Source organism: Rosa rugosa, chromosome 4, assembly GCF_958449725.1.
Source record: "Rosa rugosa chromosome 4, drRosRugo1.1, whole genome shotgun sequence".
Classification (NCBI taxonomy): Eukaryota; Viridiplantae; Streptophyta; class Magnoliopsida; order Rosales; family Rosaceae; genus Rosa; species Rosa rugosa.
Genome location: NC_084823.1, coordinates 57,821,842 through 57,849,026, shown reverse-complemented (window position 1 = coordinate 57,849,026; position 27,185 = coordinate 57,821,842). Strand labels below are relative to the sequence as shown.

At 43.4% G+C, this 27,185-nt stretch overlaps 5 protein-coding genes across 6 annotated transcripts; 2 read left to right on the top strand and 3 right to left on the bottom strand.

The window, feature by feature from the left end:
- Nucleotides 1-3,465: 3,465 nt before the first annotated feature.
- On the bottom strand, nt 3,466-5,770 carry LOC133706495 (beta-amyrin 28-monooxygenase-like). The gene is made up of 3 exons (XM_062132036.1): nt 4,441-5,770; nt 4,147-4,334; nt 3,466-4,011 (listed from the first exon to the last, which is right to left on the bottom strand). The coding sequence occupies exons 1-3, from the start codon at nt 5,492-5,494 to the stop codon at nt 3,703-3,705; spliced, it is 1,551 nt and encodes a 516-aa protein (XP_061988020.1). The 5' UTR covers nt 5,495-5,770; the 3' UTR covers nt 3,466-3,702.
- A 147-nt stretch (nt 5,771-5,917) lies between these two features.
- LOC133706494 (general negative regulator of transcription subunit 3) lies at nt 5,918-13,386 on the bottom strand. 2 transcript variants are annotated; one of them, XM_062132034.1, is made up of 16 exons: nt 13,151-13,386; nt 12,939-13,070; nt 12,699-12,836; nt 12,504-12,554; nt 11,873-11,962; nt 11,650-11,796; nt 11,344-11,445; nt 10,881-10,937; nt 9,493-10,197; nt 9,121-9,291; nt 8,631-8,805; nt 7,895-8,037; nt 6,942-7,220; nt 6,727-6,861; nt 6,453-6,634; nt 5,918-6,238 (listed from the first exon to the last, which is right to left on the bottom strand). In XM_062132034.1, exons 1-16 carry the CDS (start codon nt 13,241-13,243, stop codon nt 6,172-6,174), a joined length of 2,667 nt encoding a protein of 888 aa, XP_061988018.1. In that variant the 5' UTR covers nt 13,244-13,386; the 3' UTR covers nt 5,918-6,171. The 2 variants fall into 2 exon arrangements, with proteins under 2 accessions (XP_061988018.1, XP_061988019.1); XM_062132035.1 differs by lacking the exon at nt 10,881-10,937.
- A 14-nt stretch (nt 13,387-13,400) lies between these two features.
- LOC133706496 (rhodanese-like domain-containing protein 8, chloroplastic) lies at nt 13,401-16,269 on the top strand. Its single transcript, XM_062132037.1, has 7 exons — nt 13,401-13,945; nt 14,044-14,193; nt 14,268-14,436; nt 14,639-14,730; nt 14,825-14,925; nt 15,041-15,313; nt 15,846-16,269. Exons 1-7 carry the CDS (start codon nt 13,538-13,540, stop codon nt 15,997-15,999), a joined length of 1,347 nt encoding a protein of 448 aa, XP_061988021.1. The 5' UTR covers nt 13,401-13,537; the 3' UTR covers nt 16,000-16,269.
- A 138-nt stretch (nt 16,270-16,407) lies between these two features.
- LOC133706497 (uncharacterized) lies at nt 16,408-17,943 on the bottom strand. The gene is made up of 2 exons (XM_062132038.1): nt 17,423-17,943; nt 16,408-16,764 (listed from the first exon to the last, which is right to left on the bottom strand). The coding sequence occupies exon 1, from the start codon at nt 17,845-17,847 to the stop codon at nt 17,440-17,442; it is 408 nt and encodes a 135-aa protein (XP_061988022.1). The 5' UTR covers nt 17,848-17,943; the 3' UTR covers nt 16,408-16,764; nt 17,423-17,439.
- Nucleotides 17,944-21,087: 3,144 nt separating this feature from the next.
- Nucleotides 21,088-22,173, top strand: LOC133745101 (uncharacterized). The gene is made up of 4 exons (XM_062173094.1): nt 21,088-21,141; nt 21,381-21,716; nt 21,791-22,017; nt 22,134-22,173. The coding sequence occupies exons 1-4, from the start codon at nt 21,088-21,090 to the stop codon at nt 22,171-22,173; spliced, it is 657 nt and encodes a 218-aa protein (XP_062029078.1).
- The last annotated feature ends 5,012 nt before the right edge of the window (nt 22,174-27,185 follow it).

Genomic DNA, 27,185 nt, shown 5'->3' with positions numbered 1-27,185 from the left:
GTGTGAATCTTATAGCCGAGCTAGTGCTATATAAAGTTTGTAAAAGAACATATCCTTTTCAATATGATGATCTTTATTTTGGGTTCTCAAGAGTAAGAGCCCCGCAGTGTTTTTAATCTCATACTTGAGGTTTTCACTGCGTAACCAAAATCTGGTGTTGTTTGTTATTTTGGTTTCTGCTGCCCAGTAAGGATTGATCACTGCACTGCAATCCCCGTTTTCCAGAAAATCATATTCTGTCCTTGTATTTTCACCTAGGGATAGGAATAATGTTACACAAGACATAGTAGAGAGAAGCAAAGAGAACTAACAGAGAAATGAACAAGCTAGGTAGTAGTTTCCATGGCCTATAGATCTGAGTTCAAGGCAAGCAAGCTGCTGATTCACTCAGTTTCATATTATCCTACAGCTAGCTCCCTCTATCTAGTTGCCTAGTCGTTGTGGTACTCGGTACTCTTACCTAGCTGGCATGAGTCAACTTTAATAATTAACAAGTACTCCCGATATACATACATATACATATACATATAACAATATATAGTCTTTCAATTATAGTGTAGTTATCAATTCCTATGCATAAAATTTTCTCCGTGAGAGACAGAACGCGCTGCACACGCTCGGACTTTGATCGGGTTTAGCCGAGCTTCTCTCGTCCGGCGGCACTCTGTGTCGGTGGAGTTTGCCTGGTTGTCGCTGTGAGGCTGCCGGACTGGTGATGATGGTCTAGGGTCCTCTGGCTTCTAGGATTCGCTGTGACTTGAAGTCTAATCGCAAGATCTGGTTTTGTTTGGTTCGAAGCTTCTCTGTGGCTGGGGGAGTCATGGTGTCCGGGTCAAGGGGCAGCGCGGGCTGGTGTTTGGCTCCAGGCATCGGCGGAAGCGTAACGTCGCCGTAGGGGTGCAGTCGGCGCTCTAAGGGCACATGGGATCCTTTTCTTTTTGGATCGGGTCTGGTGCTTTCTGGGTTCGACTTTGTCCTTGAGGTGGTGGCGGCGTGGTATGCAATGGTCCTTGAAGCGGGCGGCGACGATAGGGTACGGTCGTGGCAGTGGTCTGTTTGAGGCGTGCCTCGTCCTCAGCGCAGGGAGGTGGAGGTGGAGGTGGAACAGGGCTGGGTTAATGATTTGGGCCTAGGGTTTTGTTTTTCTGTGGGCCAATTGGGCTAGTTAGTTTTTTAATACTTTTTTAAGGAACTCTAGGATAGTAATTACTTTACTTTCAATAAGTCCCTAATTTCTCCATAGTGGTACCGATGGAGGATTCATACTATTTCGATGTATTTAATGTTAAATGAGTGACGTACACTATGGGTACTAACACATCTTCTTGTCTGTCTATAGATGGCAGCGGAAGAGTATGTAAGGGTCATTCTGGCTTTTGATCAATATATAGGCTTTGCCTTCTTTAAAAAAAAAAGTATATATAATCTTTTAATTAGAAGAGTCAACCAAACCAAACAGACGGAATTAAAATTAGGGGTTTTGACCCGTAGCCCAATTTTGACCTAAAACACTCCCACTCCCTCCACCAATAGATTAAAATTCCCACTCACCCAATTCAAAGATAAATTATCACTTTTAGGGTCAGATAAATTATAAATTACACATTGCCACTGACACACTCTCTCTCTCGGCGTTCACTCACAGATCTCTCTAAGCGACGGTGAAGAGGTCCGAACTCTAACGTCGACGACCTTGACCTCTGCGTCCTCATTCTCCGATCTCCATCCCACATTTGACGTCCGCAACGCCGACCTCCGCTCCTTCTACACCGGACTCTCCAGCTCCGGTGCCGATCAGTCTCCAATTCCCTATTCGGATTCTCCGCGCTACCACCACCTCAACCGGGTTTGGAGTCGGATCCTCTCCTATGGGGTTGTGATCTATCTTCATATTTAGAGGCTCTTGACAGTGAATTGAAGGCTACCCTTTTTCCGGTTCGCCAAATCTGCTTTATATATACCAAATTGTGTGAAGAACAATGTCTCATATCACCGTGGTTCTCATTTTGATAATCTTCTGTTTTGAATAGTTTGATTTGTGAAAATTGGCTTGGTTGTTGTGGTTAGAGTGGATTTGGAGGATCTTAGCGTAATGGGTTTTGTTCCAATTGATGATGATTCGTGATCTACTTAATTCCAATTGTTCATGCTTGGCCTGTGATTTTATAGCTGATATTTTGGTTTGTTGTTGTATGATCAGAAATCGGAGGTTAGCTTTTTTTTTTTTTTTTGGGTCTGTGGAGGTTAGTTTGATATGCATGAAGCATGCCGTTCTGTAAATTTCATGTTGGTTATCTGTTTATTGCTTGTGTTTTGAGACTTTGATTATGGTCCATTTTGTTGTGTGTAAATCGATGAATTGGAGTTTGCTTAAAGTAATAAGTTGATTATATACAGATAGTTGACCGTCTGGTGTGTATCTAATGATCAAATCAGATTGAATATAGAAATTGACTTTAGATTCAACTTTTGTTCTCTTTTTCTTGATTTTTGTTCTGTCAAAGTGATTTAGGGGAATTGCTAATGCCACAGTGTTCGTATTGTTAGTTATTTCTGAGAACATCTATATTTTTCAATGATTATTGACCCTTAATAGAAAATTTATTGGGGGGCAATAATTTTTTTTTCTATTGGGAGGCAATTACAACTTTATTGGGGGACAATAAATTTTTTATTGGGACAATAACAGTTTTATTGGAGATTTTCGGCGAGCTCCGGTCGCTGAAGGTTCTTAAAGAGGTCGCCGGAGACTTTTATTGGGGGGCAATAAAAAGTTTATTAGGGGGTAATAAAGTTTATTGGGGAGCAATAAAACAGACTGCGGGATTCCGGCCGCCGATGGCCGGATTCCGGCGACCGGTCAAGTCTCTCTCTCTAGGTGACAAAGGGAGAGAGGGCAAAATTGTCCTAAAAATAAATAAAAAATAACTTAATTGGGTATTAGGGCAAAAATATATGTTATTTGTTGAGTAAGTGGGCAATCTTATAAGATGTTTGAGTAAATGGGATTAGTGTAGCTCAAATTTGAGTAAATAGACATTTTCCTTTAAAATTACAAATATATACATGTTTTTTTAATTTTTTTTAACATTGGAATTGGTATTTGGATTGGGCCATTGGGGAGGTTGCCCGCCAGCCCAGGAACATTGTGAACCATTCGTGGTTTGCTTGAACTCAACTAACATCTGGGTCCAGTGCTGATTACCACGTAAGAGTAGTCAGACCCACCTGGCCTAAGGTTTTCACCTTGAAAGCATGCAAGCATTTGGCTGTCAGGCCTTGTAATGACCTAGACTCTCTAGAAGCTGACACACAGTATCACATGGGTCCCGCAAAACCCCAGTACTCAAACAACCTACAAATGAGAGACTTGTGACGAACTTGGGTGGATCACTCAAGCAAGTGTCTTACCATTCCTGTCAACCCTTATTAGCAATTACAAATACATGTTGAGTCTGCCGCACACATTACACATATAGAACAGGGTAGCTAGGGGAGCTAACAGCCCTAGCTCAACCGCTCCAATAAACTGAAGACTGAACTAACCGAGTACGTACTGATCATCTAAACAAAGCCTTTTACCTCCCCATGTTATTAATTCTTTAATAGATACAAAGTTAATTACAATAATAGCGAAGGCAACACACACACAATATATATATATATATATATATAACACGTACTCTTTTGGTCTGTGATGGATCAATCATGATGATGATTATGAGGAAAGAGGCGAATTGGAAGTCCTTTGGTAGGAATAAGAACAGGGTCCATGATCATTTTCTCGTCTGGAAAAACCATCTCCCACTTAAACCTAGTGACCACGTTATGCATGAAAACTAGTATTTTGAATCGAGCATACTCTTTTCCAGGGCACATCCGAGGTCCTCCTCCAAAAGGAACAAATGAATAAGGAGCTGGTCCTTGTCCTTGGAACCTTGACGGGTCGAACTTCTCAGGATCCGGGAAGTAATCCGGGTTTTTATGTGTGGCATACATATTCCAGTGTAACTGCATATATACATCATAACTTGTATACTTAGTAATATTGATCAACACGTTACACATGTACGTATACATTAATTAATTAGAGGGATACGGGTAGTTTGCTTAATTAGATAGCTTATGCATGCGATATGTACCTACCTTCATTCCTTTTGGAATTAGATATCCTTCGTAGGCGAAGTCGGTAATGGCCTCTCTAAAGGTTCCCAAAATTGGTGGCAACAACCTCAACACTTCACATGCCACGCGCCATGAATATTTCATCTTCTTCAAGTCACCCCAGTTCAGCAACTCTCCTTCTGCTTTTGATTCTGCAATCTCCATTTGCTCTGTCCATACATAAGCATATATAATATATAATTAATTTAATATAGTTTCCCAGCACCAGAAAAAAAGGAGAGTTGTGAACAAGATGATAGCTGATTAACTATTTACCTTTAAGTACGGTATCATAAACATGAGGAAGCTGCGACAGATGCATGACTATGGAGACCAAAGTAGTGCTTATGTTGTCGTAAGCACCGACTATGAGACCATACAACTTGTTGGCAATGTCTGATTCCTTCATCTCTTCCCCGTCGCTATATGTCTCCATCAGCAACCTAGACAACAAATCTTGATGATCGAAAGCTGCTGCAGCAACCTCGTGATCACTACTTGTCTCCAAAAGATGAAGATGGAGATCTATCCTTCTCTGCTTAATCATTTTCTCAATTTCTTTCTTGATTTGCTTGGATGCTCTAATGGCTCGGTTGAATTTTGTGCCTGGAAAATCTAGTGGCAAAGAAATGAACCCCGAAGATATATGCCGAATTGGCTCCTCTAGTTTGGCAACTAATTTTGGATCATCAATGTTTAAGAAGAGTCTGCATGCTAAGGTGAAGGTGTACTTCTTTGCAAGCGGGTGAACTTTTATGATCACGATTTCATCGTCTTCTTTTTCATAATCAAACAATGAAAACGACCAATACACGTCCAAATGCTGTTTGGTGACTTCATCCATGACCCCTATGCACCTGTGGAGAGCATCAGGCTTGAGAAATGGAGACAAAACTTTGCGCAATCGAATGGACTCTTGGGTGGTGTCTGTTTTCTCAGAGTTGGCAAAGATCTTTTCGAAATTTGCAGGCCACCAAGACTTGACGAGTTTGTTCTCATTAGAAAATAGGAATTTGTTTCCAGCAGCTGTGCACATCACGGCCATAGATTCACGCAGCAGTGAGGTCTTGAACACCTTGCAGGATGAGTACTTGTTCCTCCTGTCCACTATGAACTTTTCAGGAACACCCTGTTTGGCTGTGCGTAGATACTCTAGGGTTTCACCAATGATTGGCCAACCAGTGCTTCCTGGTGGCAGGTCAACGGCCACTTCATGTTCGGTGCCGCTGCCACTCATACGCCTAGGATTAACATTACTGTTCAACAAACGAAAAAGATAGAGAGAAACAAAGAGAACCAAAGCAAGGATGATGAACAACTCCGTCTCCATTATTCGCTCTCTTTATTCTTTGTTGTAGGTTGGCTGTATGCGCAAGTTTTGGTCAATTAATTCTTGAGCCAAGGTGATCCAAGAAACTTGCGTAATGGATTTTATTCATTTGAAAAGCTGACTGACTTCCACAAATCATGTAAAACTCGTACAGAGGCCAAACACAAGAACTCGAGGACTCGCCTCTTGAGGACTCGAGGCGATGTAAATCAGTTTCTACTCATTGAGTTGGGGGACAGACCCAGGCCTAAATTCTGTGCAATAGAAAGTCCTATTGAATAGAATCTATTCTATTCAATTGCCATACGATCATTATAGTTAGCAATTTAAGTCATTTACTGGCTAGCAGAATCTACTCGATCTAGATCTAGTAATATAATCGGTTATATTAACCTCCCCACCTCCCACAACAGCTTTTCAACATTGCTACTTAAAACTATATAGATAACATAATACGTCAAAAATGACGAAATAACAATCCACTGATACTTCATTATACACAGAAATCCCATCCTAACGATTAGGAGATTAGACACTAGATACAATTAGCACTAGTAGCCATGTAATCATCAAGAAACGAAACAGAAACAGCAGGCATTGCAAACCCAGTACTGCTACAGTCTGAACCAGGAAGCTGACATGATATTCTCAATGTTGTACTATCCACTGAACATCTTCTATACGATAAGTTCATCTTCAAGATAGTTATATTCAAAGGTAAACTCGGTTTTGATCCTTTGACACCTGTACAAACATCATATAAGGACAAGACATCCAACATAGTTAGATCGTTATATTTTGTGAAAACTTGCATCTTGTTAGAGAGTGGGATATGAATACCAAAAGTTGCAATATACTTAAAAGCATCTAAACGCAAATCAAAACCTAGACTCCAGATACAAACTCTAAATGTGACTGGCTGCAAAAAGTAAAACTCAAAAGATCAATAGAAATGTACCATCCATGTTGTAGATCATCATTGGCAATATGGAAGTCAAAGTACACATATGTACCCTGTTCATATTCATCAGTAGCAACTTTTGGCTCTTCGTGTCGTTGAAACCAAGTGTTGTATTTCCTGTGGTATCTCCAAGATTGCTTCTTCAACTCTTTGGCAGCCAAATATTGCTGGTAAGTGTTCTGCAGGCAATAACAGACTTGATCACGGTTCATATTGATTGCATTGTAGGACTATATGATACAATGCATGTCAATGAAGTGATATAATTTACCTGCTGATAGTAAAATGCAAAGAACAGGGTATCAGTAGAATACTGTTCAGAACCCAAACGTTCCCAGAAAGCAGGATTATTAACTATAGGTGCTTGAACTTGGGGATAGCTAGGAGGAGTTATTGCAGGGTGCCTCTGCAGAACGCAAGGAGTTATGAATAAAAAACGAGACTAAGAGAAAAGTATATCAAAGAAGAAGGTAACTGGGTCCATACTGGAGTGTAGCTTCTTGCACGTTCGGAGTCTTTGGGTTGTGGAAGTTTGTAATAAGCAGCCTCAAGCATCTGCAAATTATACAACTGATCATGCATTGCCCCAGAATTAGCAGTTGATCCGGAGAGGTTATCGCCAATTGCACCAAGATCAGAAACACTTCTTCGGCCAATAACACCAAGGCTAGCAGAAGGTTGACTCGACTGCAAAGGTTGCCCAGGAGAGAGATCGATATCTCGTGGTACTTGAGAAGACTCTGTCAAAGAGCTAGAAACTCCAGTCTACAAAACATATCATTTTATAAGCAACACAAATCAAGCCACATCTCAACCATTCTTCTACAAATAAAGCAGCATCTTGATGATGTACACTACAATCATCTCAAGACAGGAAAATGTTTCTTCCAAATCAGGAGTTAAGCAGCGGCTGAATATAAGAAAATTGACTCGAAACCAGAGACTGATATAAACATATGTTCAAAAAATATAAAACTGAAAAACCTCAACTAAATGATTACGAACACACAGGAGCATGTATGAGTAGCATGTTTGATTAGAATTATTATCATGCCAGAAAGAAAGCATATAGGAGTGAGAGGAGGCATGGATTAGTGGGTAAACAAATACAGGGAAGAGGAAGAATGCATAAATAAATCGCTTTATCCTCACCATTAACTGGTAAAGGTAAGTCGTGAAAGATGTTTAATATATTGAAGGTACTTTGGAATAAACAGACTTTAACACAACTTCTGAAGCCTATCCTAGTAGATACTACATTTTTACGTAGAGAGTACCCGTCATGGAATAAACAGACATTAATGAATATTTAAAACAACTGACTGAGCTACAAGGGAGGAAATTTTGCCTACATAACCATAGAAGTGTTATTTTTTTTCTCATATAAACAGATGACAAGCATGCGGAAAATAGTGATCAAGAAAACATATTCAGCATACCAGAGAATCAATTGCATATGAGGCTTTCATATCATCCTCATTCATTAGATTCTTTACGAGCCCAGAACTAGGAGCAGATTCAGATGTCGAGTCATCAGGAAGATTCTGTTGCTGCTGGTCCTCAACTTTTGGATGACCAGCATCTGCATTACATAAAACAATTAATCATTCAACAGGGTTCTTAAGATACTTCATTATTATATCATTTAGATCTTAAGAACTTAATTCAGGTGAATACAGCACAGAAAGCTGTAAAAATTATTAAAAGATGAAAACCAAACATGCTTGAGATCTAAGTTTTCAAAATTCAAATTAAACAAGCACAAGGGAATCTATAACAATAAAATGAAGGACGTAGATGGTTTGTATTTGGGAATACTATAACTCTCTTCAGGTGTAAGTTTGGCTTCTATGTGGACAGTTTGGACGGAAAGGAGTAAAAGAATTCTAAATTCTAAGATGAAGAATTCTAAATTATAACATGACATAATGCAATACAAACAGATACTATGCTCTTAGGGTTTGGGAAATTCCCTTTTTCCAAGTTCAATGTAACATTTTTTATAATCTATTGGTCTCGTTAGTCTTTCATAGTACTACTTTCTCAATTAACTTGTTAACAGAAAATTATGGTGTTTTTGACCTTATTATATTTGATTCAGAGATGGCATATATGAAAGATAAGGCACAGAAATTTGCTCAAACTATAACGTTGACCTAAAGGAGGAACTATTACCAGCTTCTTTTGGTCCACTTGACATCAATGCCTGTGGATTAGCCTGTGGAGACTGTTGATGGATGGAATTTAGCTGCTGCTGTAAGGTAGTAGATGAAACAGTCCCAAGACCTGGTGCCTGTACCCCAAGTCCCATGCCAGCTTGAGAAGGTACAGATGAGCTTTGAGAATTAAACTGCATATTTGATCAAATGTTATGCAAAACAATTTTTTTTTTTTTATTTGTTGGTATTTCTCAATAACAACATCCAGAAGGAATTGGAACACCAAATAAACTAATAAAGCACCGAACTGGATGTTTCTGGAAGAAAGAACAGAACATATTCCTTAAGCTGATGTAAAGAATAGTCAACAAATTTTGAATGACAAACTCAATCTTGAGAACCGAGAATCAAGTTTAAAGAGGAGCGCAGAAACCCTAAACCTAAAATGAGTTGCTTATTGAACAAACTTATAGGATGGATGTTGAACCAAAGACAGTAAAGAGAACCTGTTGCAAGAGTGGATTCTGCTGCTGAGTAGAAAACTGCTTAGAATTTCCACCAGCAAGAGTGGGCATGCTAAGAATGGTACTGTGACCTTGTTGCTGCACTTGCTGGAGCCGCTGCAAGAACTTCTCCCTCTGATCAGGTGCTATTTCCGTTCTTCCACGAAACAATCCCTGAAAAAGAAGACAAGTTTTAATCTATTCAATAACAATTTCAATTATATGCTGCAGTCAAACATAATATAGGTATAAATGTACGATAACAATGCAGCAACAAACATGTTCATCTCTACAAATGTTAGGCCTGTAAGGAGCTAATATAATATGAGCCAATGCATCCATTATTATTTTAGCGTGCACGCGCGCGCCACATACCGCTTCATTCTGGTTTGGGAAGGAACTTCCAGGCCTCCATTGCATGCCAGAGACCATAGAACTTGTATTACTAGAATCAACTGGCCCAGTTCCATCACTGGGTTTGGAAGCCTGAGGCAAGATCATCCGGTTACTCAGAGGGGAAACAAGAGACTGTACCACACCACTACTTCCAAGTCTCTCATCAGCTCCCAAAATATTTCTCTTTGCTACATCAGTAGCAGAGGGGACTGCACCCAGGGCATTATTACTAGGAACCACAGTGCTAGAACTAAGAGGTATGCTAGATGGGATCTGGCCAGTGAGGCCACCTCTACCAATGCCTCTCACAACTCCAGTATCAGAAAGCGATGGTGATGGTCTACGTCCAGGGAAGCTTGCAACTTCTTCTTCCTTCACAGAAGGAGACAGACTTACAGGAGATGAAGAAAGAGCAGCCCCTGCATTCTCTGTGACACCACGAACAGCATTTGAACCAGCAACAGCTGAAACAGTTGGTACACCAGGCAAACTGAGAGATGAAACATTCAAAGAGACAGGAGTTGCCTGATTCCCAGTTGGTGTTGATGCAGCAGAACCAAGTGCACTGCTTTTAGGAGGTGGAGTTCTAGCAACGTTATCAGGATTACTGTTATCCTGGGAAACTGTATCCTCAACCGGCTCTAGTACAGGAGTACTTGGTTGGTTGGTGGTAATAACAATGGGCTGCAAAAAGAAAACAAATAGCCCTTAGTAAAGCAGTGTGAATTGAGACAGAACCTAACAGAACGGAAGCAGAGGACATCAACATTCTATTAAAGAAAAAAACGCATCCAACAAATTAAGCTCCCTATTTTGATGGTTGACTTTGATGACACCCTAGTTTATAGTTCAAGTCCATAATTGCACTTAGAGCTGTTAAACCAAAAGTAAATTCATTTGATGATCCAATTTGACATAAAGTCTGCTCAGAAACTGACAAAAAAAAAAAAAGGAAATAACAAAGAGATAACTTTTTCATGGTGAATCTTACCTGTCGGCAAACAAGGAAAAGTGAACAAGTCACCAAAACTATATGCAACTCAATCAACTGTAAATCATTTTTTTAAATATAGGAAACAATATTGTCCAGTACATGTGAACTCATTGATAAATAACAGATGACTGAGATCCACCGATTATGACTAGACATTAGACAAGTATTACACGATTATGACTAGACATTAGAGACAAGTATTACACGATGTAATAAAAGCAAAAAATTTCAATTCAAAGGTGCAATCAAAGAAAAATGTCTACTTGAGGATGCGACTAAAGTTGGGTTTCTTAAACAAAACCCGTACAGCTTCAACTCCTTGGCATCCTACTCATGACAATAACATTGACTCAAGATTTTGAGAAAGACGTACAGGCATTTGAGATGCTGATGCTGCCAAAGAAGTCTTCAAGCCAAGCATCGGTGCACCCTGCCCCCCAAAAGAAAAGAAAATTAAATGGGTTTCTACGTGATCACTAAACCTTAAATCTTAGTATATTAACAAAGAATGATAGTCACTAGACATACCAGGTAAAAAGTGGTCAACTACCCACTTAAAGTTACAGAAAAAAATATATATATATATAAACAAACATTACAGAAATAACTTAGTGAAGCACAAGGTTTTCTAGTTAAATTGCCGAAACCCACCAAAAAAGGAACTCTGCTGGCATTGCAGAGTCTTAGGATCAAATGTTAACAGTTTGAAATTGCTCTAATAATCCAATGATAATAGAACAACATATTTTCCACATGTCCATCTTAACTGACATTAAATTAATTTACACACTTCATATAAGAAACATATATAGAAATTGCATACAAAAGAAAATTACCTTGACAAGACCAGGAGGAACAATATCTTCAAGGGACTCCACCTTGTCTAGTGGTAAGGTGCTGTAAAGCTCATCAACTTCACTAAACTCATCAAAGTCCTCCTAAAAATAACATAGTAGATGAAAAGGTCAAATATAGGGAATCCAACAACATACATAGATCATTCACATGCAATACTGTATATGAGAAGACGTGCAAGACACAACAGGCGAAACCATGATAAAGAACAGCGTGTCAGCATTTATTACTAGATACCATAAAGATTGTTGAACAGAGGAAGTTAAGAATTTTAAAGCATCACAGACCTGATTACGTTCAACATAGTCTTCCAAAAAGTCTTTGACATCATTGACCTGCTCAGGACTGAGTTCATCATTATCCAATAACCTTAAGATCAGTTCCAACTTCATTATATGAGCCTTATGCCGGGTAATAGATGTCTCTAGATGGGTCTGCCAGACAAAACAAAGATTGTCAGAGATGCAAAAAGGGCGTACATCTGTTGAGCGTGAGTTTTCTTTCTCCTACCAGTCTAGGCGGTCTGCCCTTTCCTTTCTTGACTGATACCCCCTCAATCTCAGCTTCAAAGCTGTCAATCTGAGATTCCAACTCCCCTACCTACTTGACACCACGAAGTACTACATTATCCACCATATGACGTTTGAACATTCAAGTACAGAACTTAAAAATTTGATCGCATCAAATGTAAAGCCAAAGACCATCTATGACAGGTAAAAATAAGTTAATAATACAACATGGGAAGCCATATCTAAACAAAACAGCATCAAATTTATAAAACTACATAAAGACAAAAAATGAAAACAATTCGACCATAAACCAATTAAGAACTCCACCTAAAAATATCACTAGACATGGAGAAAAAGTGAACGAATAAAAGGATTTACCTAAAGTTTCACACGCAAATCAAACTAGGGGTGGACAAAAGCCTTAGACGAATAGGTCATTAGCATTGGACCCAAACACAAAGCCTTAAACGAATAGACCATGCATAAAATGTAAAGATGGTGCAAGGATAATTTATAGTGCAAATGGAGCAGACACATTTCACAGCATACTGCTTTGTCTAGTCACAGGCCTTCTGAGACTTACAATAAGATAAAAATAGAACCAACAAGGCAAAAGCTTTCGAGTTATATACCACAGTGTTTATCCAATCCCTTGTCTCTGATTTAGCCTTCTCCTTCGGATCCTATCATTATAAAGAATGACAACATCAACAGATGCAATGGCATAAAAAGACACGCACGGTGCCAGAATGAATGACATGATCAGCCAACAGAAACCATGAACTGAATTGATTAAAATGAAGTAACAAGCAAAAAGGAGTAGTTACAGTTTTTGGTTGTTGGCCCAATCCCTCTTTAGAAAAAGCTTTGGTTTTGGTCTCCTTTTCGCATATCTTAAACCTTTCCATTTCACGCTCAATAAGCTTCCGAGCATCCACCAGAGCCTGCTCGTATGAGGCACTCACCTGCATCCATCCATCCATCCATCCATCATCAACATATGTAATGATTAATCGGCATCCCGAAATCAGCAAGCAAAAGTAGTATTCAGAAGTAAAGAGTTGGACCTTCTTATCCTTGATTTCACTGGACTGAATCCAAGTCTTGATTTGGTCCCTGTACCGCTGGAGCTTCTTAATCTCCTTCTTCAAGTCGGCCTCAAACTTCTCCTTCTGGTTCGCATTGTCTGTGTCGTAAACCTATCGCATTGCGCAGAAAGCATGAATCAGTAGCAATTCCGGTTTGCAATTTGTAAAGCAAAGCAAAAGAGGGCACAGACCTTATTCCAAATGCTGTCGAACACATCTACGCCTTCCTGGACCTTCTTGAGAACACGGTCGATCTCGCCCTGGAGCTTCCGGCTCGCCCCCATCCTCTAATTCTCCAATCGAATTATCTGATTAGATTGCAACACCGCTAGGGTTAGGGTTTTTGATTGCTTGTTCGAAAACAAAAACAAGAAGACGAAGTAGCAGAAGAAGTAGTTGGTTGGGTTTTTATCTCTCTCTCGCTTTTTTTTTTTTTTTTTTTTTTACACGAGCTAAAGTCAGTAAAGTGTAAAGCTAAACGACGACGTTCTGGAGCGCAATGTAGAAGTCACTCCCCCTCACAGTTACTTGAGACTCGCAGACTGAGGACTGAAACAGATAAGAGAGAGAGAGAAAAGATGAGAGGGTGTTTCCCGGCGCCGGCGGTCATCTCCGGTGCGGCGAGCTCCGCAATCACTCAAATTGTTTGGGGAAGAAGAAAAGATCCGTTGTTTCAATTCTCAGTCTGGTCCTCAACAACTGCAACCTCGTCTTGCTTAGTCTATAATAACAGTAAGCATGATAAGCGGAGACGAAGGCGGTGGCTTTCGTTATCAGAAGCAAGTAGAGGGAGAGGTGTGAGCGTTGGATTAGAGCAACAATGCGAGTGTGAAAGTGAAAGTGATAATGAATGGGTGGTGGTCAATTTTTACCAGTTTGTGTTGATCAAAGACGCGGAGGCACAAGTGGCCAAGCATCTCAATTTCTTGAAGGGGCGTGATATACGTGGGCGGATATATGTGAATGAACAAGGGATAAACGCGCAGGTATTGCTTTCAAGTTTCAATAGGAATGAAAGGTGCGCATTGTACGTAATGAAAATTGCTTGCTAGCTCATAGAGTACGTTTGGTTGGTTATGCGCAGTACAGTGGGCCGTCAAGAGACGCGCTTGCTTATGTTGAATGGGTGAGAGAGGATGAGAGATTTGCCAACTGCTTGGTGCAGATTTCTGCAGCACCAACTGGGCATGCCTTTCCAAAACTCAAGCTGCGGTATAAGCCTTCACTGGTTCAGGCAAGCCTTGTTACTTGGACTTTTTGAAAACATGTTAAAAGTGAGGTGGCTAATGGCTTCTTGTTTCTCTCCAGTTAGAAGGAGGTATTAGTCATCTTCCTTTGCTGGACCCTTCAATGCGAGCTACACCTCTAGCACCATCCCAGTGGAGGAAAAGATTGGAGGCAGTGACCGGCAGCACTACTGCTGATGCATCAACTCAAAATCCTAAACCAAACTATATTCTATTGGATGTTAGAAACGGTATGAATTCTCCTGCCATTTCAACCTTGTATGTATTCATAAATCATAATGGCATATTGTCCTTGGTCATGACCTGTATGTGTAATAGTCCATGTAATCTTGTCAATCTATGCAGCCAATGTATTGGTCGTCGTTGTAATCACCAACTGTTTTCACAATTTTAGCCATAAAAATTTCACCATTTTCTTACTGTTTCTATCAGGTTATGAGTGGGATATTGGTCATTTCAGTGGGGCTCGACGGCCAGATGTGGACTGCTTCAGGAGCACTTCGTTTGGGCTATGCCAACCAGAGGTCTGCTCAACATGCGTAGATCTAGGCTTTAGTTTGTTATGAAATACAGGGGGGATTAAACATACTACTTTTTCCTCTGTTCATGCTCATTCAGGTCATTGCTGCAGATCCGTTAGCCAACGTTGATAAAGAAACAGATATATTGATGTATTGCACTGGAGGTATCCGTTGTGATGTATATTCCACGATCCTAAGGTAACTCAGCACATTCTTTATACTTCTTATATTCAACTGAAAATAGTTGCCTGTACTTTCTTTCTTTTCTTGTACTTGGATGTCCATGTTTATCTAATTTAAATTCATGTTGCAGACAACAGGGCTTTCAAAATTTATACACCTTAAAGGGGGGTGTCTCTCATTACCTAAAAAATGAAGGTCCTGTCCAGTGGGTTGGGAATTTGTTTGTGTTTGACTCCCGTCTTTCTCTCCCACCCGCTACCTACAAGCCTGAAGCCATAACTGAACCAAACAGAGTTGAAGTTTCAGAGAACAATACATTTGCCAGATGCTATATATGTGGTTTAGAAGTCTGCGAGTTACGGCATCGAAACTGCGCCAATCTTGACTGCAACCTACTTTATCTGTAAGTTCCTTTTCCCAACACTCTTTCTCCCTTGTCCAATCTTTGAGGGGGCTGGATTTATAGTACAAACAGTAGGCTGAACATTCATGTACATTATTATCACTTTACTTAGATAAGCTACTTTTATGTTTTCTGCATCTGCCTTGATCATGCTGAAAAATAGACAATGAAAACAGCTTTCTAGAACATCATCTGAACCACATCAACTATGAGGCTTATTTCATGTCCTTGTGTTTACCATCTTGCTTAGCCTTCATTTTGTATTTCCTAAACCGACTTGAAATAGATCATTTGAAAATCCACTCTTCTTAAGGCCAAAAAGGTAGAAAATCCATGATGTTGCATGGAGGCCTATTGGAAATGCTCGAAGCAGTCGTTTGCAGTCAATTTAGGATATGCCTTCCTCATTTCTGTGAAGCCAGTTGTTTCATAATTCCCTTTATCGTTGCCCCTTTTGGCTTGGATATGTTGGATTTCTGTAGTAGTTGATGCTGACAGACAACTTACCTTGATTATGCAATATCTATTTCAGATGCTGCATGAACTGTGTTGAGGATTTAAGAGGATGTTGCTGTTCAAAGTGCACAACTGCTCCTCGACTTAGACCTGTTCTTCAGGGTCCCCATAGATATGAAAAATGGCACACGTACCGGGATTTGATATCACAAAGCAAGTCGACAGCTTGATCAGACTCATAAGCATATGAAGCAGGGATTGCATATTCACAAATCTAAAACAGAAATTGTAATGACCAACTTGTTTGTGCTCCTGTCTGCACTAGTGTTGGTAGCTATTGGGGATGAAAGTTTGGGGTGTGTGTATGGTCAGCAAAGTTCAGCTTAGAATATACGGTGTTTATACATTCCAATTGTTTCATTTATCATGTTTCTGTTCCTCTTCAAAGGAGTAGAGGAATAACTTGCAAACTAATACTATACTATGTAATTACAATGGAACGAATCTGTGATGCATTAGTTGGGACAAAGTTGATACATCAAGCTTCAAATCATGCCCATTGGATGTAACTTGTTTTATGTGCACTTCTCTAAACACTCTTGTGTCCGTTCAGACAGTGGGACAGATGAACAAAACAATTAACAAGAAAGATAAGGATGAGAATAATCGCAAAGAGATTCAGGATTTGCCATGTGCAACTGTGCAAGTACAATGCAAGCTGTAATCTTTCCCAAAGCTAAGGGATGCCGGTTATGAATGTAGGGAGTGACTAATATGACAAGCTAAAGATACCAAAAGCTTCAAATCAACAACAATAAAGTCTGAGAACTACAGATTTTTTTTTTTCTTCTTTCTTAGCTGGAGTCTTAATTTGGATAAGGATCCTCTTGTGCTGGATACAGCTTAAATGGAACAAAGAGAGTTTAGCTGATTCTGGATTACAGCCTCCAGACAAGAGTCTACAAACTCAGCAACTCCACTGCATTGTAATGCTCCTGGAAAACGAAATCAGAACATGTTAGACTGATTGATAAGCACTAACAAGATAAATGCACAGCTTTGCAGGTGTCCTGAACCAAAAGTACAACACATATTTGCATGCCAAGATGAGGGACTTGCAACTATCAAAATTCAAAACAGAACAAAGCCATGCCAAGACCAAGCATTGGCACGCTCAAACGAACAAATGCATTGCGACGCAGGTAAGATAACCGAATAAACTAAAATGCATTGATTTGGAACCAGTATAATGCAAAAACCAACTAAAAAACTGCACTGCACAAGCAATTGTACATCTTGGTGTAGGAATAAGTGAGGTAACAGTGAGATCTTCTAAACTAGAAAAGCAAGAACACTGACTGAAGTGTAGAAGCAAGCAACACAAGTTTCAAATATTGTAAGCTACACTATCATGTAGAAATAGGCAATTGGAATTAAAGTTTCAACCTCAACCTCAACCTCAAATCCAGATTATTGATTACTGATACAATACTAGATAGGCAAGTAAAGTTAACAAGTGAAGAGCCAATTGTTGAGACCTGTAATCAGAAATATGCTCAAAGCATGCACACAACCAATGATGCCATGATCAGCATTACCAAGCATAACTGAAATTGTGTTGAATAAAAGAAGAAGGGAAGGGGGGCAACTCACCTGAAGAAGAATTGAAATTATTTACAGTAGCGGTCGGCCTTCTTCTTGACACGGTCGTCTAGGACAGCCTCGACGGACTTTTGTTGAATGGCCTTGGGGTCGTAACCGAACTTCTTGGCTTCGACGGGGAAGAGCTCATCGTACTTCATGCGCTTGGCCGCGTCGATAGAGTAAGACTCTTCTTCTGCTACTGCTCCGGCTCCGGCTCCGGCTCCGGCTGCTTCTGCTGCAGCTATTGCATCGTCGCCTTCCAAATCAACGGCTGAGCCTGAGTCAACGGCACCGTCGACGTTAGGGTTGTTGAGGAGGAGCTTATTCTTCTTCTTCTTGTTCTTTTTCTTGTCGATGGCTTTGCTGCGCGTGGCCAAAGTCCCGTCCTTGAAGGTCAATCTGCCTCCTTTCACTCTCTCGTAGGGATCCGACATCCTTCCGAACGATTACTAATTGTAGTAATCCCAGGGCAAGGGCAAGGGCAACCCGGCCCTTTTATTTCTCTGCAATTCCAAATCCCACCACCGCCGCTCAACTGTAGCTGCCACGTGATCTTTCTTGGGCTGATGAGTAAGACTCTCTCTGATGACAGACAGAGAACACAAGCCCACTATTACTGGCCCACACAGAACAACATCCATTTCTACTCATCAATTTGGATAGTCAAGTGACTTAGCCAGGATCAAATATCGATCACTAGTCCTTAGCTAGCGAGCTAACTCCTTGTGCATAGATCGACCAAAATTTGGATCCCATACAAAATCATCAATGGAATGGACCTCAAAACAACTTGTTTGGCTCCAAAACCAGTTGGCTTGCAAACTGTCTCTTTTGAGCGAGTGATTGCGCAGGCGTGCCAGCACCGCGGGGTGCAGTCGTTGGGGTAGTCCCTTGACCTGACTTCTTCTTCAAGCGCTGTGGACGAGGAGAGCACCAACCTCGTCACAGGGTTCTTCTCTAGCCTTTCGGAAAATGACTTTTGCCTTACGGATAAGGACTTTGGTTGTGATCTCTTGCGTTCACCGAATCGATACTTAGTATTGTAGACTAAGCAGAGCAATCACTGGGAAGTTTGGAGAAAGCACGGGTTGCGCTAAAGCGTGACTTTAGCTTCGCTGGGTTGCGAGGGCGTTACCCTTGCTTCGCTGGTAGTAACGGTGGCGGTTGCGCTCACAGTCGGCTCGCTGGGAGACTGGGACTGGAAGTGCGGTCGCCGGGTTGGTCTGGTGATGCTGACAGTCGGCTCGCTGGGAGACTAGGACTGGCGCACGGTCACCGGGTTTCAACAAGGTTGAAGGTTTGCTCCGGGGAGGCTTTGTAATCGCTAGGATTGATTGATATGAGAGAGGTCTTTAATTCGTCCTTGAAACCCGGTATATATACCTAGGGTTTCTGACTGCTCCTTGTTGTAGAAGGATTATTGATTGAAGTTTCCTAATCGATCTCTGCTACTTACCTCCAATAAGGTTTCGTTTTCCTCATGGATTCCGGAATGGGCGAAGCTGTAACCCAAACCATAGTAGGCTTATTTTTTGGGCCGCAGGTATCGGCCCGCTGTGCTAGATCCACTAAAGGATATTGCCAAAATTACTTTTGGGCTCAAACATTGCCCCCCAGGCCTCGAAATCAGGCCCATGAAAATATAACTGATTGAAGGGGACTAAAACGACACGTTCGATGCTCGAAACGATGTCATTAATGAGGGTTGCGTCTTTTCACTCGCGAAACGCCTTTCTGTCGTATCGTTTCCCTCACAAAATCTCTTATTTAAATCCGCAGCCACTTCAGACCTGTCACATCAGAAACTCTTTTAGTCTCCTAAACCCAGAAACCCTCTTTTGCACACCTCTTCCTCTTCGAAACCCAGAAATGGCTCCCCCGAAAAAGATAGTTATCGATCAAGAAGAAGAACTGAATGAACAAGCCGCCCATTCTTGGGGAGCCAACATCGGTGCCAGCCTGATCCTCCAAACCATTATCCAGAGACCCCTGCTCCTCCGACTCTCGAATAACCATGCCGGACTGGGTCCAACGCCGCGAGATGCTTTCCCGGCCGACGCTATCGCCTTTTATGGCTTACCTGTTCGCCGCCCCATTCCAGTCCTCCGAAGGACTCCTGGGGATTTTACCAGTTGGAGTGCCCCTAATCATCGATCAAAAATAGGGCATTGGCCATCTTTTATCAGTGCGGCGGAGCTTTCCTGGTATCGTGAAGCGCGAGCTCGAGATCTGGCTCGCTGGAACGCAGCAGGTATCACTCATACTATCGATCTTTGTTTTCGTCTTCCACGCGGTGGCAATCGTTCGCCACTCGCTGCCTTTCTCTGTTTCTGGAATACTGCCACCAACACCTTCGACTTTCGATTTGGCCAAATGAGTATCACTTTGTTGGACATTCTCACCATCACTGGCCTACCCATCGATAGCGAGCCTTATCTGCATGGCCAATTCGACTCTGATACCTTTACTTCCACCATGGCCCAAAATGGTCGCAGCGCTCATAGCGGCTCCTATCCGCGGTGGTTGGCCTATTACCGCCAGGAGCACAATGCGACTGGCGGGATTGCTTTCTTGGAGTACTGGCTTTGTAAGTTTATCTTCTGCACTTCCTCCTGTAAGCCCACTGGTGCCTGGACCTTGCTGGCAACGGCCGTCGTGTGGGATTAGGACAACCAGTGCTGGGTGCCCTCTATCGCACTTTGTACCAAGCCACAATGCATCCATTCGAAACTAGCATTTCTGGCCCTTTTTGGATTCTTGACTTCTGGATTCAAATTTATTTCCCATATTTTCGCCGCGATGACATCCCATTGCTTCCACCTACTGATCAACTCCTGGGACGATGGCTCTGTCGCGATGAAAGGTACACATCCCCTCCTTATTCTGAGTGCTTCACATACTTGTACCTTCTGCACGAGATGCCATACTGCGACTTAGTGCTGAGTAGGAGATTCCCGGCTCCGCTTGAACACGGATTTCTTCCTGGCGCCTCTCGCTACAGCGATCGCGCGCGCTTGGCCTTTCGCCGCGCAATTTCCTGTTCCGACATCAGGCTTGCCGCTGACGAACTTAGTTATGAGCTCTATGCTCCCAATCACTTCGCTCGCCAACTCGGCCTTGTTCAATTAGTGCCATTCCCTCTATATGATGCTTGGAATTACAATACCTCCTGGCGTAGACTTGGGCCCCTTTCTGGGCCTCCGCCAGCACAAAGCACACTCGTACTGGTTGACCTCCCTGACTGGGCTAGAGAGATTGACTCTGTGGATGGGGCTGAGGAAGGATACGAGGCATGGTGGGCAGAAGTTTCTGTTAACTGCTGGAGGCAACAGCATGATGAGCTATTCGCTGCCATTTTCGGGGAGCTGCGATACCCCTACCCTGCCGACGTTGATCTACTTGCTCGCGTCCCTGAAGATGCTGCACAAGTTCCTCCTCCTGCTGCCGAGCCGGCTCCGCGACCCGCGCGAGCCCCACGTCAGGCCCAGGCTGGTATCGTGATCCGTGAACCCCCTCAAGAGGTAAATATCCTGACTCGTGTTTTTGTCCTCTTCTCATTTGCTCTTCCCTTTTAATTCAAAATTTTGCTATTCCAGGGAAACGCGCCATCCTCTGGCAGTCGCGCAGCCAAAACTTCCCAAGCCACTGGCCAGTCTGGGAAACAAAAGGCAGTAATGACAGAGCCTGAAGACAATGAATCCTCTTCTGATGATGATGACTCGCAGACGGTAAGAAGATTTTTTATTGTTTGAGTAAAATCATACTTCTTCCACGAATCAAACTAATCTTCTGACCCCAACAGATCGCTGCCCTCTCGGCTCGGAAACGCAGTCGCTCGGATCCTCGAGCTGACCTATGGGCAGAAGATGAACCAATCGCTGACCGACCGGTAAGACATAAACCTACTCAGTACTTGTTAGCAATTTCTTTCTATTCTATGCGACCATGTAACAATCCTCATTCGCAGGTTCGCCATAGGTCCTCGAGACCAACTGAAGAAGGATCTTCAGCTGCTGGTGAAGGCACATCTGCTTCCCAAGTCCAAACGCCAACTATTGCGAACAACTCTCCATCTCCTGCGGGCGCTGCCAGTAATGCACAGTCGGCCTCGATCCCAGTGCAGATCATAGATGATAGCTCGCCTGAGGCCGAAGATAGAGTACCGCTACCGGATGTACCTCACGAGGAACCGAGCGATATACCTGTCCTGGAACAGATAGCGCCTGACTCAATCCCTATTCCTAGCGAAGCTAGCCCAGAAGCAACACCAGTGGTCGTTGAGCATGAGCCCCCAGCCGAGGAGGTATTTCCTTTAACCAATCCATTCATTATTATTTCCTGGCTTAAATACTCTATTCTGACAATACCTTCTTCCAGAATCCAAATGCCTTCAACACTGAGGACGCTGAAGTTGAAGCTGTAGAGGCAGAAGCTGCTGAGCCCGCTCTTAATATGGTTGGTCAGGAACCTCTTCCCCCTGCCCCCCAAGTTACTGAAGCCGGAGGATTGGGAAATCTTCCTGAACCAATGGCAGAGGCAGCACCTGTCGCTGAACCTCCTGAGGTTCCCGTCGCTGAGCAACCAACTCCCTTCACTCTGGAAAGGTTAGCTCGTGTCCTTGAAGTGACCCCACCTGGGGTCGTCGATGAAGCTAGAGAAGGCCTTCGTCGCTTCCTGGGTCCTGATATCCTGATTCCTGGTGCACCCGTGAGAGTTTTAGAATATTTGAGGGTACTTCTCCGCGAGGGAGCCATCACTGAAGATCAGTTCAAAGAGGTCGATCAACTGCTGCAAAATCTCCCTCAAGGGCTCAATGAGCGGGCAGTCGCGAGCGCGCAGGCTAGGCAGACCGAGGCGCACTATCAGAACCTCACTCAACAAACAGAGACCGCGCGCGATTTCTTGGGTGACCAAGCTAACCTCATCAGGGACCTGACGCTCGAAAGGAACCACTTGAGGTCCCAGATTCAGGCTCTTCAAGCCCGGTTAACTGACGTTACCACCAGGCTTACTCATGCGGAGCCTCAGTTGGAACAACCCCTCGCTGCCTTTGAGACGCTATCCCAGGAACTGGCTCAAGCTCGCTTGGCAGCCCAGCAAGCTGCACAAGCTACTGCGGATGCTAGTTTTCGTTTAGATGAACTTTTCCTTCGCCTGACCCATGCAGGCCGCAGGCTTTTGGGCCTCTAGAATTAGGCCCATGTTTTGTATGAACAATAATATTATTATTAACTTAATATTTAACCCACATTGCTTGGCCCAAATATATATCAACTTAACTTCTCGAACTGTTCAGCGCATTGATTGCTTTTAAAACTGTTTGAAAAGATTGAAAAGATAATCTCGAAATGGAGCGGTTACCTCCTTGGAGACTGCCCCGTCTCCCACGCGCTTTCAATTATCTTCATTTCCGAGATCTTAGCATTTAACTCCGATTGATACGCTCATTGATGGCAATGAGAATATCACACCTAACCATCGTACGGTCAAAGCCACTGAGACTGGCACTATAAATACCTGCACTCTGGGGAGAAGATATACCCAAACGAATATGGGTTTCCCAGAAATAGCAACAAAATCTCTACTTCTCTTCCTCCAGTTTCTACAATCTTCTCCTCACGATATTAACCTTAGCCTCAAATTCCTAGGCCTTATGGCCTAACCTCAATACCTGGGTAGGTCTTATGGCCTAACCTCAGGTCCAACCTCATGTCTTTGGTCTCTGGAAGTCGCGGTGAAATCCGTCGATTTCATTTAGACTGAAGAACATGTGGTGCTCCCTCCGCGGTGGAACCTGATTCTGAGGGGTCTCCTCTCTCAGATTGCCCGCGTGGAGCAGGAGGAAGAAGGGCGGAAGACCAATATGGGTCGCCTGTTCTTGCTCCGTCGCCTGCCTCCAGGGTCTGACTACGTGACTTATTTTTTTCCCCTGGAGGTAGATGTGGTTGTGAGTTGCACTCTCCGTGAAGACCATCTCCATCCCGGAGGATAATCCAACCAAAAGGGTTGCGATGGATTATTTCCTTCCTTTTTGGTCCGGTACAGACGGTAGCGGCTGCAACTCAGAGCAGAGGAGGCATGTGGGTGAAGAGAGGGAGAGTATGAATGCCCGAGCACAGCCCCTTTGCTGCCACAAGATCCAGAAACTCTCAGTAGATCTGTAATTTCATGGTTGTACTCTAAGCCACTTCTGGCCTTGTAAACCGCAACTGTAATTATTTTGATTTGCACTCTGTACTGCTTTTGGCCGCAAAGCCACTTTATGAATGAAAGTTTTTAACACTTTTTGCAAATCAAAGTATAAAATAAGGCCTCAGGTATAGGCCATTACATGCATTCTTAACACCATAATGTCAAAGAAAAGAAAGGGTTGAAATTGAAATTTTTGAACGAAAAGCCACAAATAAGGCCTGAATGTACAGAGTGTTGCCCCCCTAGTATGCGTAGGTGAAGCAAGTACAGGATACTAAGGCCACAGGAAAGGCCTGAATATGGATGAAGCGAACCTGGGGAGACTAAGGTTGCCCCCCTGTCTGAGAAGAAGGTTGATCCGGTGGATCGTCAAACTCCCAAACACTAGGGTAGTATTTCTTCAGGAAACGCCCGTTAATGGGATTGCGGTGGAGGTCGCCATCCAAATCTTTGAGGTGAAAGGCCCCGCGCTCCAGAATGCGATGAACAACGAAGGGTCCTTCCCATCGCGGAGTCCATTTACCGCGACCGGTCAACTTCTCGCCAAAAGGCAAAACAGCCTTCCAAACCAAATCACCCTCTTTGTAACTACGGCCACGTGTCCTCTTATCATAGGCGCGAGCAATCCTCTGCTTTTCCAAGACCAAGTTGTCCAAAGCTGCCAAGCGTTGCTCGCTGAGATCTTCGTGTTCTTGCCACATCGCCTGAACATAATCTTCCCCGATCAAATGGTGCTGATCTTGGACGCGCAGAGACTGGACGTTGATCTCCAACGGTAAGATGGCATCATGACCGAACATCAGTGCATAGGGGGTCGTAGCAGTGGGATTTCTCTTGGAGGTACGATAAGCCCATAAGGTCTCATACAACGTATCGTGCCACTGTCTAGGGTTTTCAACAAGCATCTTCTTGAGCAAGGTGATAATGATCTTGTTACTGGCCTCTGCTTGACCATTGGATTGGGCATAATAAGGTGTGCTGTGGACGAACTGGATGCCCAAGTCCGTGACAAGTTTCTCTACCTCGCCGCCCATAAATGCTGCCCCCCTGTCTGAGACCAACACTTCTGGAATGCCGAACCTGCAAATAATATTCTGAAAAATAAACTGGCGAATGGTAGCGCCGGAAGCTTCCTTCAAAGGTTCAGCCTCAACCCACTTCGTGAAGAAATCAGTGGCTACAATGATGAACTTATGCTGGAGCGAGGAATGAGGGTGAATCATCCCAATCAAGTCCAAAGCCCAGCCTCTGGCAGGCCAAGGTTTAATAATAGGTTGCATGGGAATATTGGGAATGTGTTGCACTGGACCATGCGCCTGACAGTCTTGGCAACCTTTCGCGAACGCGATACAGTCTTTCAAAATGCTGGGCCAATAATACCCATGTCTTCTGATAAGCCAACGCATCTTGGGGCCTGCTTGATGGGCTCCACATACTCCTGTGTGCGCTTCGCGCATCAACCTCTTGGCTTCGCAGCCATAGACACAGCGAAAGTCTACACCATCTTCCCCACGTCGTCGCAGCTCGTCACCTCTGAGGAAATAATTCAAGGAGAGAAAACGAGTTTTCCTGTCTGCTGTAGGGTCTGGGTTCTTGAGGTAGTCAATCAGCGGAATGCGCCAATCGATGTCAATAGGCTCGAGAACCGCGACAACTGGATCATCCGGTGGGTCAGGCCGCGCGAGCCACGAAGGCAGTGTGCGGCGCTCGACCTTCAGGATGCGCTCGCGAACGCCATACTTCAATGTAATGCCTGTAGCCAATTGAGCGAGCTCATTGGCCGCAAAGTTGCGCTCGCGGGGTATGTGCTCCAAATCCGCCTCATCGAATTGATCCAGAAGCTCAATGGTGCGATGCAAATAGGGTATAAGCAAAAGGCTTTCACACTTATACTTTCCTTGGAGCTGATTGATTATAAGCAAAGAGTCACCGTGTACCTGAACGTCCCTGACTCCCAACTCTAGCAGAACTTCCAGGCCAATGATCAGGGCCTCATACTCTGCTTGATTGTTTGTACATTTGAACTCCAACTGGAAAGAATAAGAAAAACGATCGCCCGCTGGATTCTCCAGAACAATCCCTGCCCCTGCTAACGTTTCCGTTCTTGAACCATCAAAGTACAGTATCCAGGGCTGCAAGGAGACTGTGGCTTGATACCGAATAGCGTATTCTGGGATGCGCGCTAAATCTGGCCGAGTTATGGTTACAGTTGCTATCTCTAACTCCTTCACTACGGGGATGTCCAAGGTAGGGTGGTGTGCCAGGAAATCTGCGATAGCCTGTCCCTTTACTGCCTTTTGTGGCACGTACTGAAGCGAGAATTCAGATAAAGCCAATACCCATTTGCCAATGCGGCCTCTCAGAATAGGCCGCGACAACATGTACTTGACCAAGTCAGTCTGAGCGATGATGCAAGTGGTAAAGGACAACATATAGTGGCGCAGCTTGCATGCGGAGAAGTACAATGTGAGACACAACTTTTCCATCGGAGTGTACCTTGTCTCGCAGTCTGTGAGTGTCCTACTAAGATAGAATATAGCATGTTCGACACCACCCTCATCGTCTTGGGCGAGCAGGCTGCCAATGGAAGCCTCAGCTGCTGAAATATATAGTTTTAATGGGAATCCAGCCCTAGGAGGAACGAGCACTGGTGGGCTCGCCAGGTAGGCCTTGATTTTATCAAAAGCCTCTTGGTGTTTATGCTCCCAGACGAACTCGCTCTGGCCCTGTAGCTTCAACAGAGGAGAGAAGGGCTGGATCTTACCTGCAGAGTTAGAGATAAAGCGTCTCAAAAAGTTGATTTTACCGAGCAAACGCTGCAACTCTTTCTTCGTGCGTGGCGGGGACGCGTTGATGACTGCGCTCGCTTTATCTTCAGGGACTTCAATTCCCCTCTGATGGACAATGAACCCAAGAAAGTCCCCTGCTTGAACCCCAAAAACGCACTTAGCGGGATTCATTTTAAGCTTGTGTTGTCGCATGCGCTCGAACACTTTCCTGAGATCTGTGATGTGATCCCCTCTTTTCTGAGATTTGACAACCACGTCATCAATGTAAACCTCCAAAATCTTTCCAAGGATGTCATGGAAGATCAGGTTCATGGCTCTTTGATAAGTCGCGCCAGCATTCTTCAGTCCAAAAGGCATAACCACGTATTCAAAAACGCCCGCGAACCCAGGGCAGCGAAACGCGGTTTTGTGTCTGTCTTCTTCTGCGACCGGGATCTGGTGATATCCTGCAGTGCCATCCATGAAGGACAATAATTCATGTCGCGCAACGGCGTCGACCAACATATCCGCGACCGGCATGGGGTAGACATCCTTAGGCGTAGCAGTATTAAGGTCTCTATAGTCTACGCAGACCCTCATCTTGCCATTCTTCTTGCGGACAGGCACTATGTTAGATAGCCACTGATTGTATTTGGCCACCCTGATAATGCCTGATTTATGCATTTTTTCAACCTCCTCTTTGACGAGGATTTGCGTTTCTGAATTCATTCTTCGCGGCTCTTGTTTCACAGGCCTCTTGTCAGGGAGTGTTGGTAGCTGGTGGCAAACCAAGTCTGGTGACAGGCCGGGCA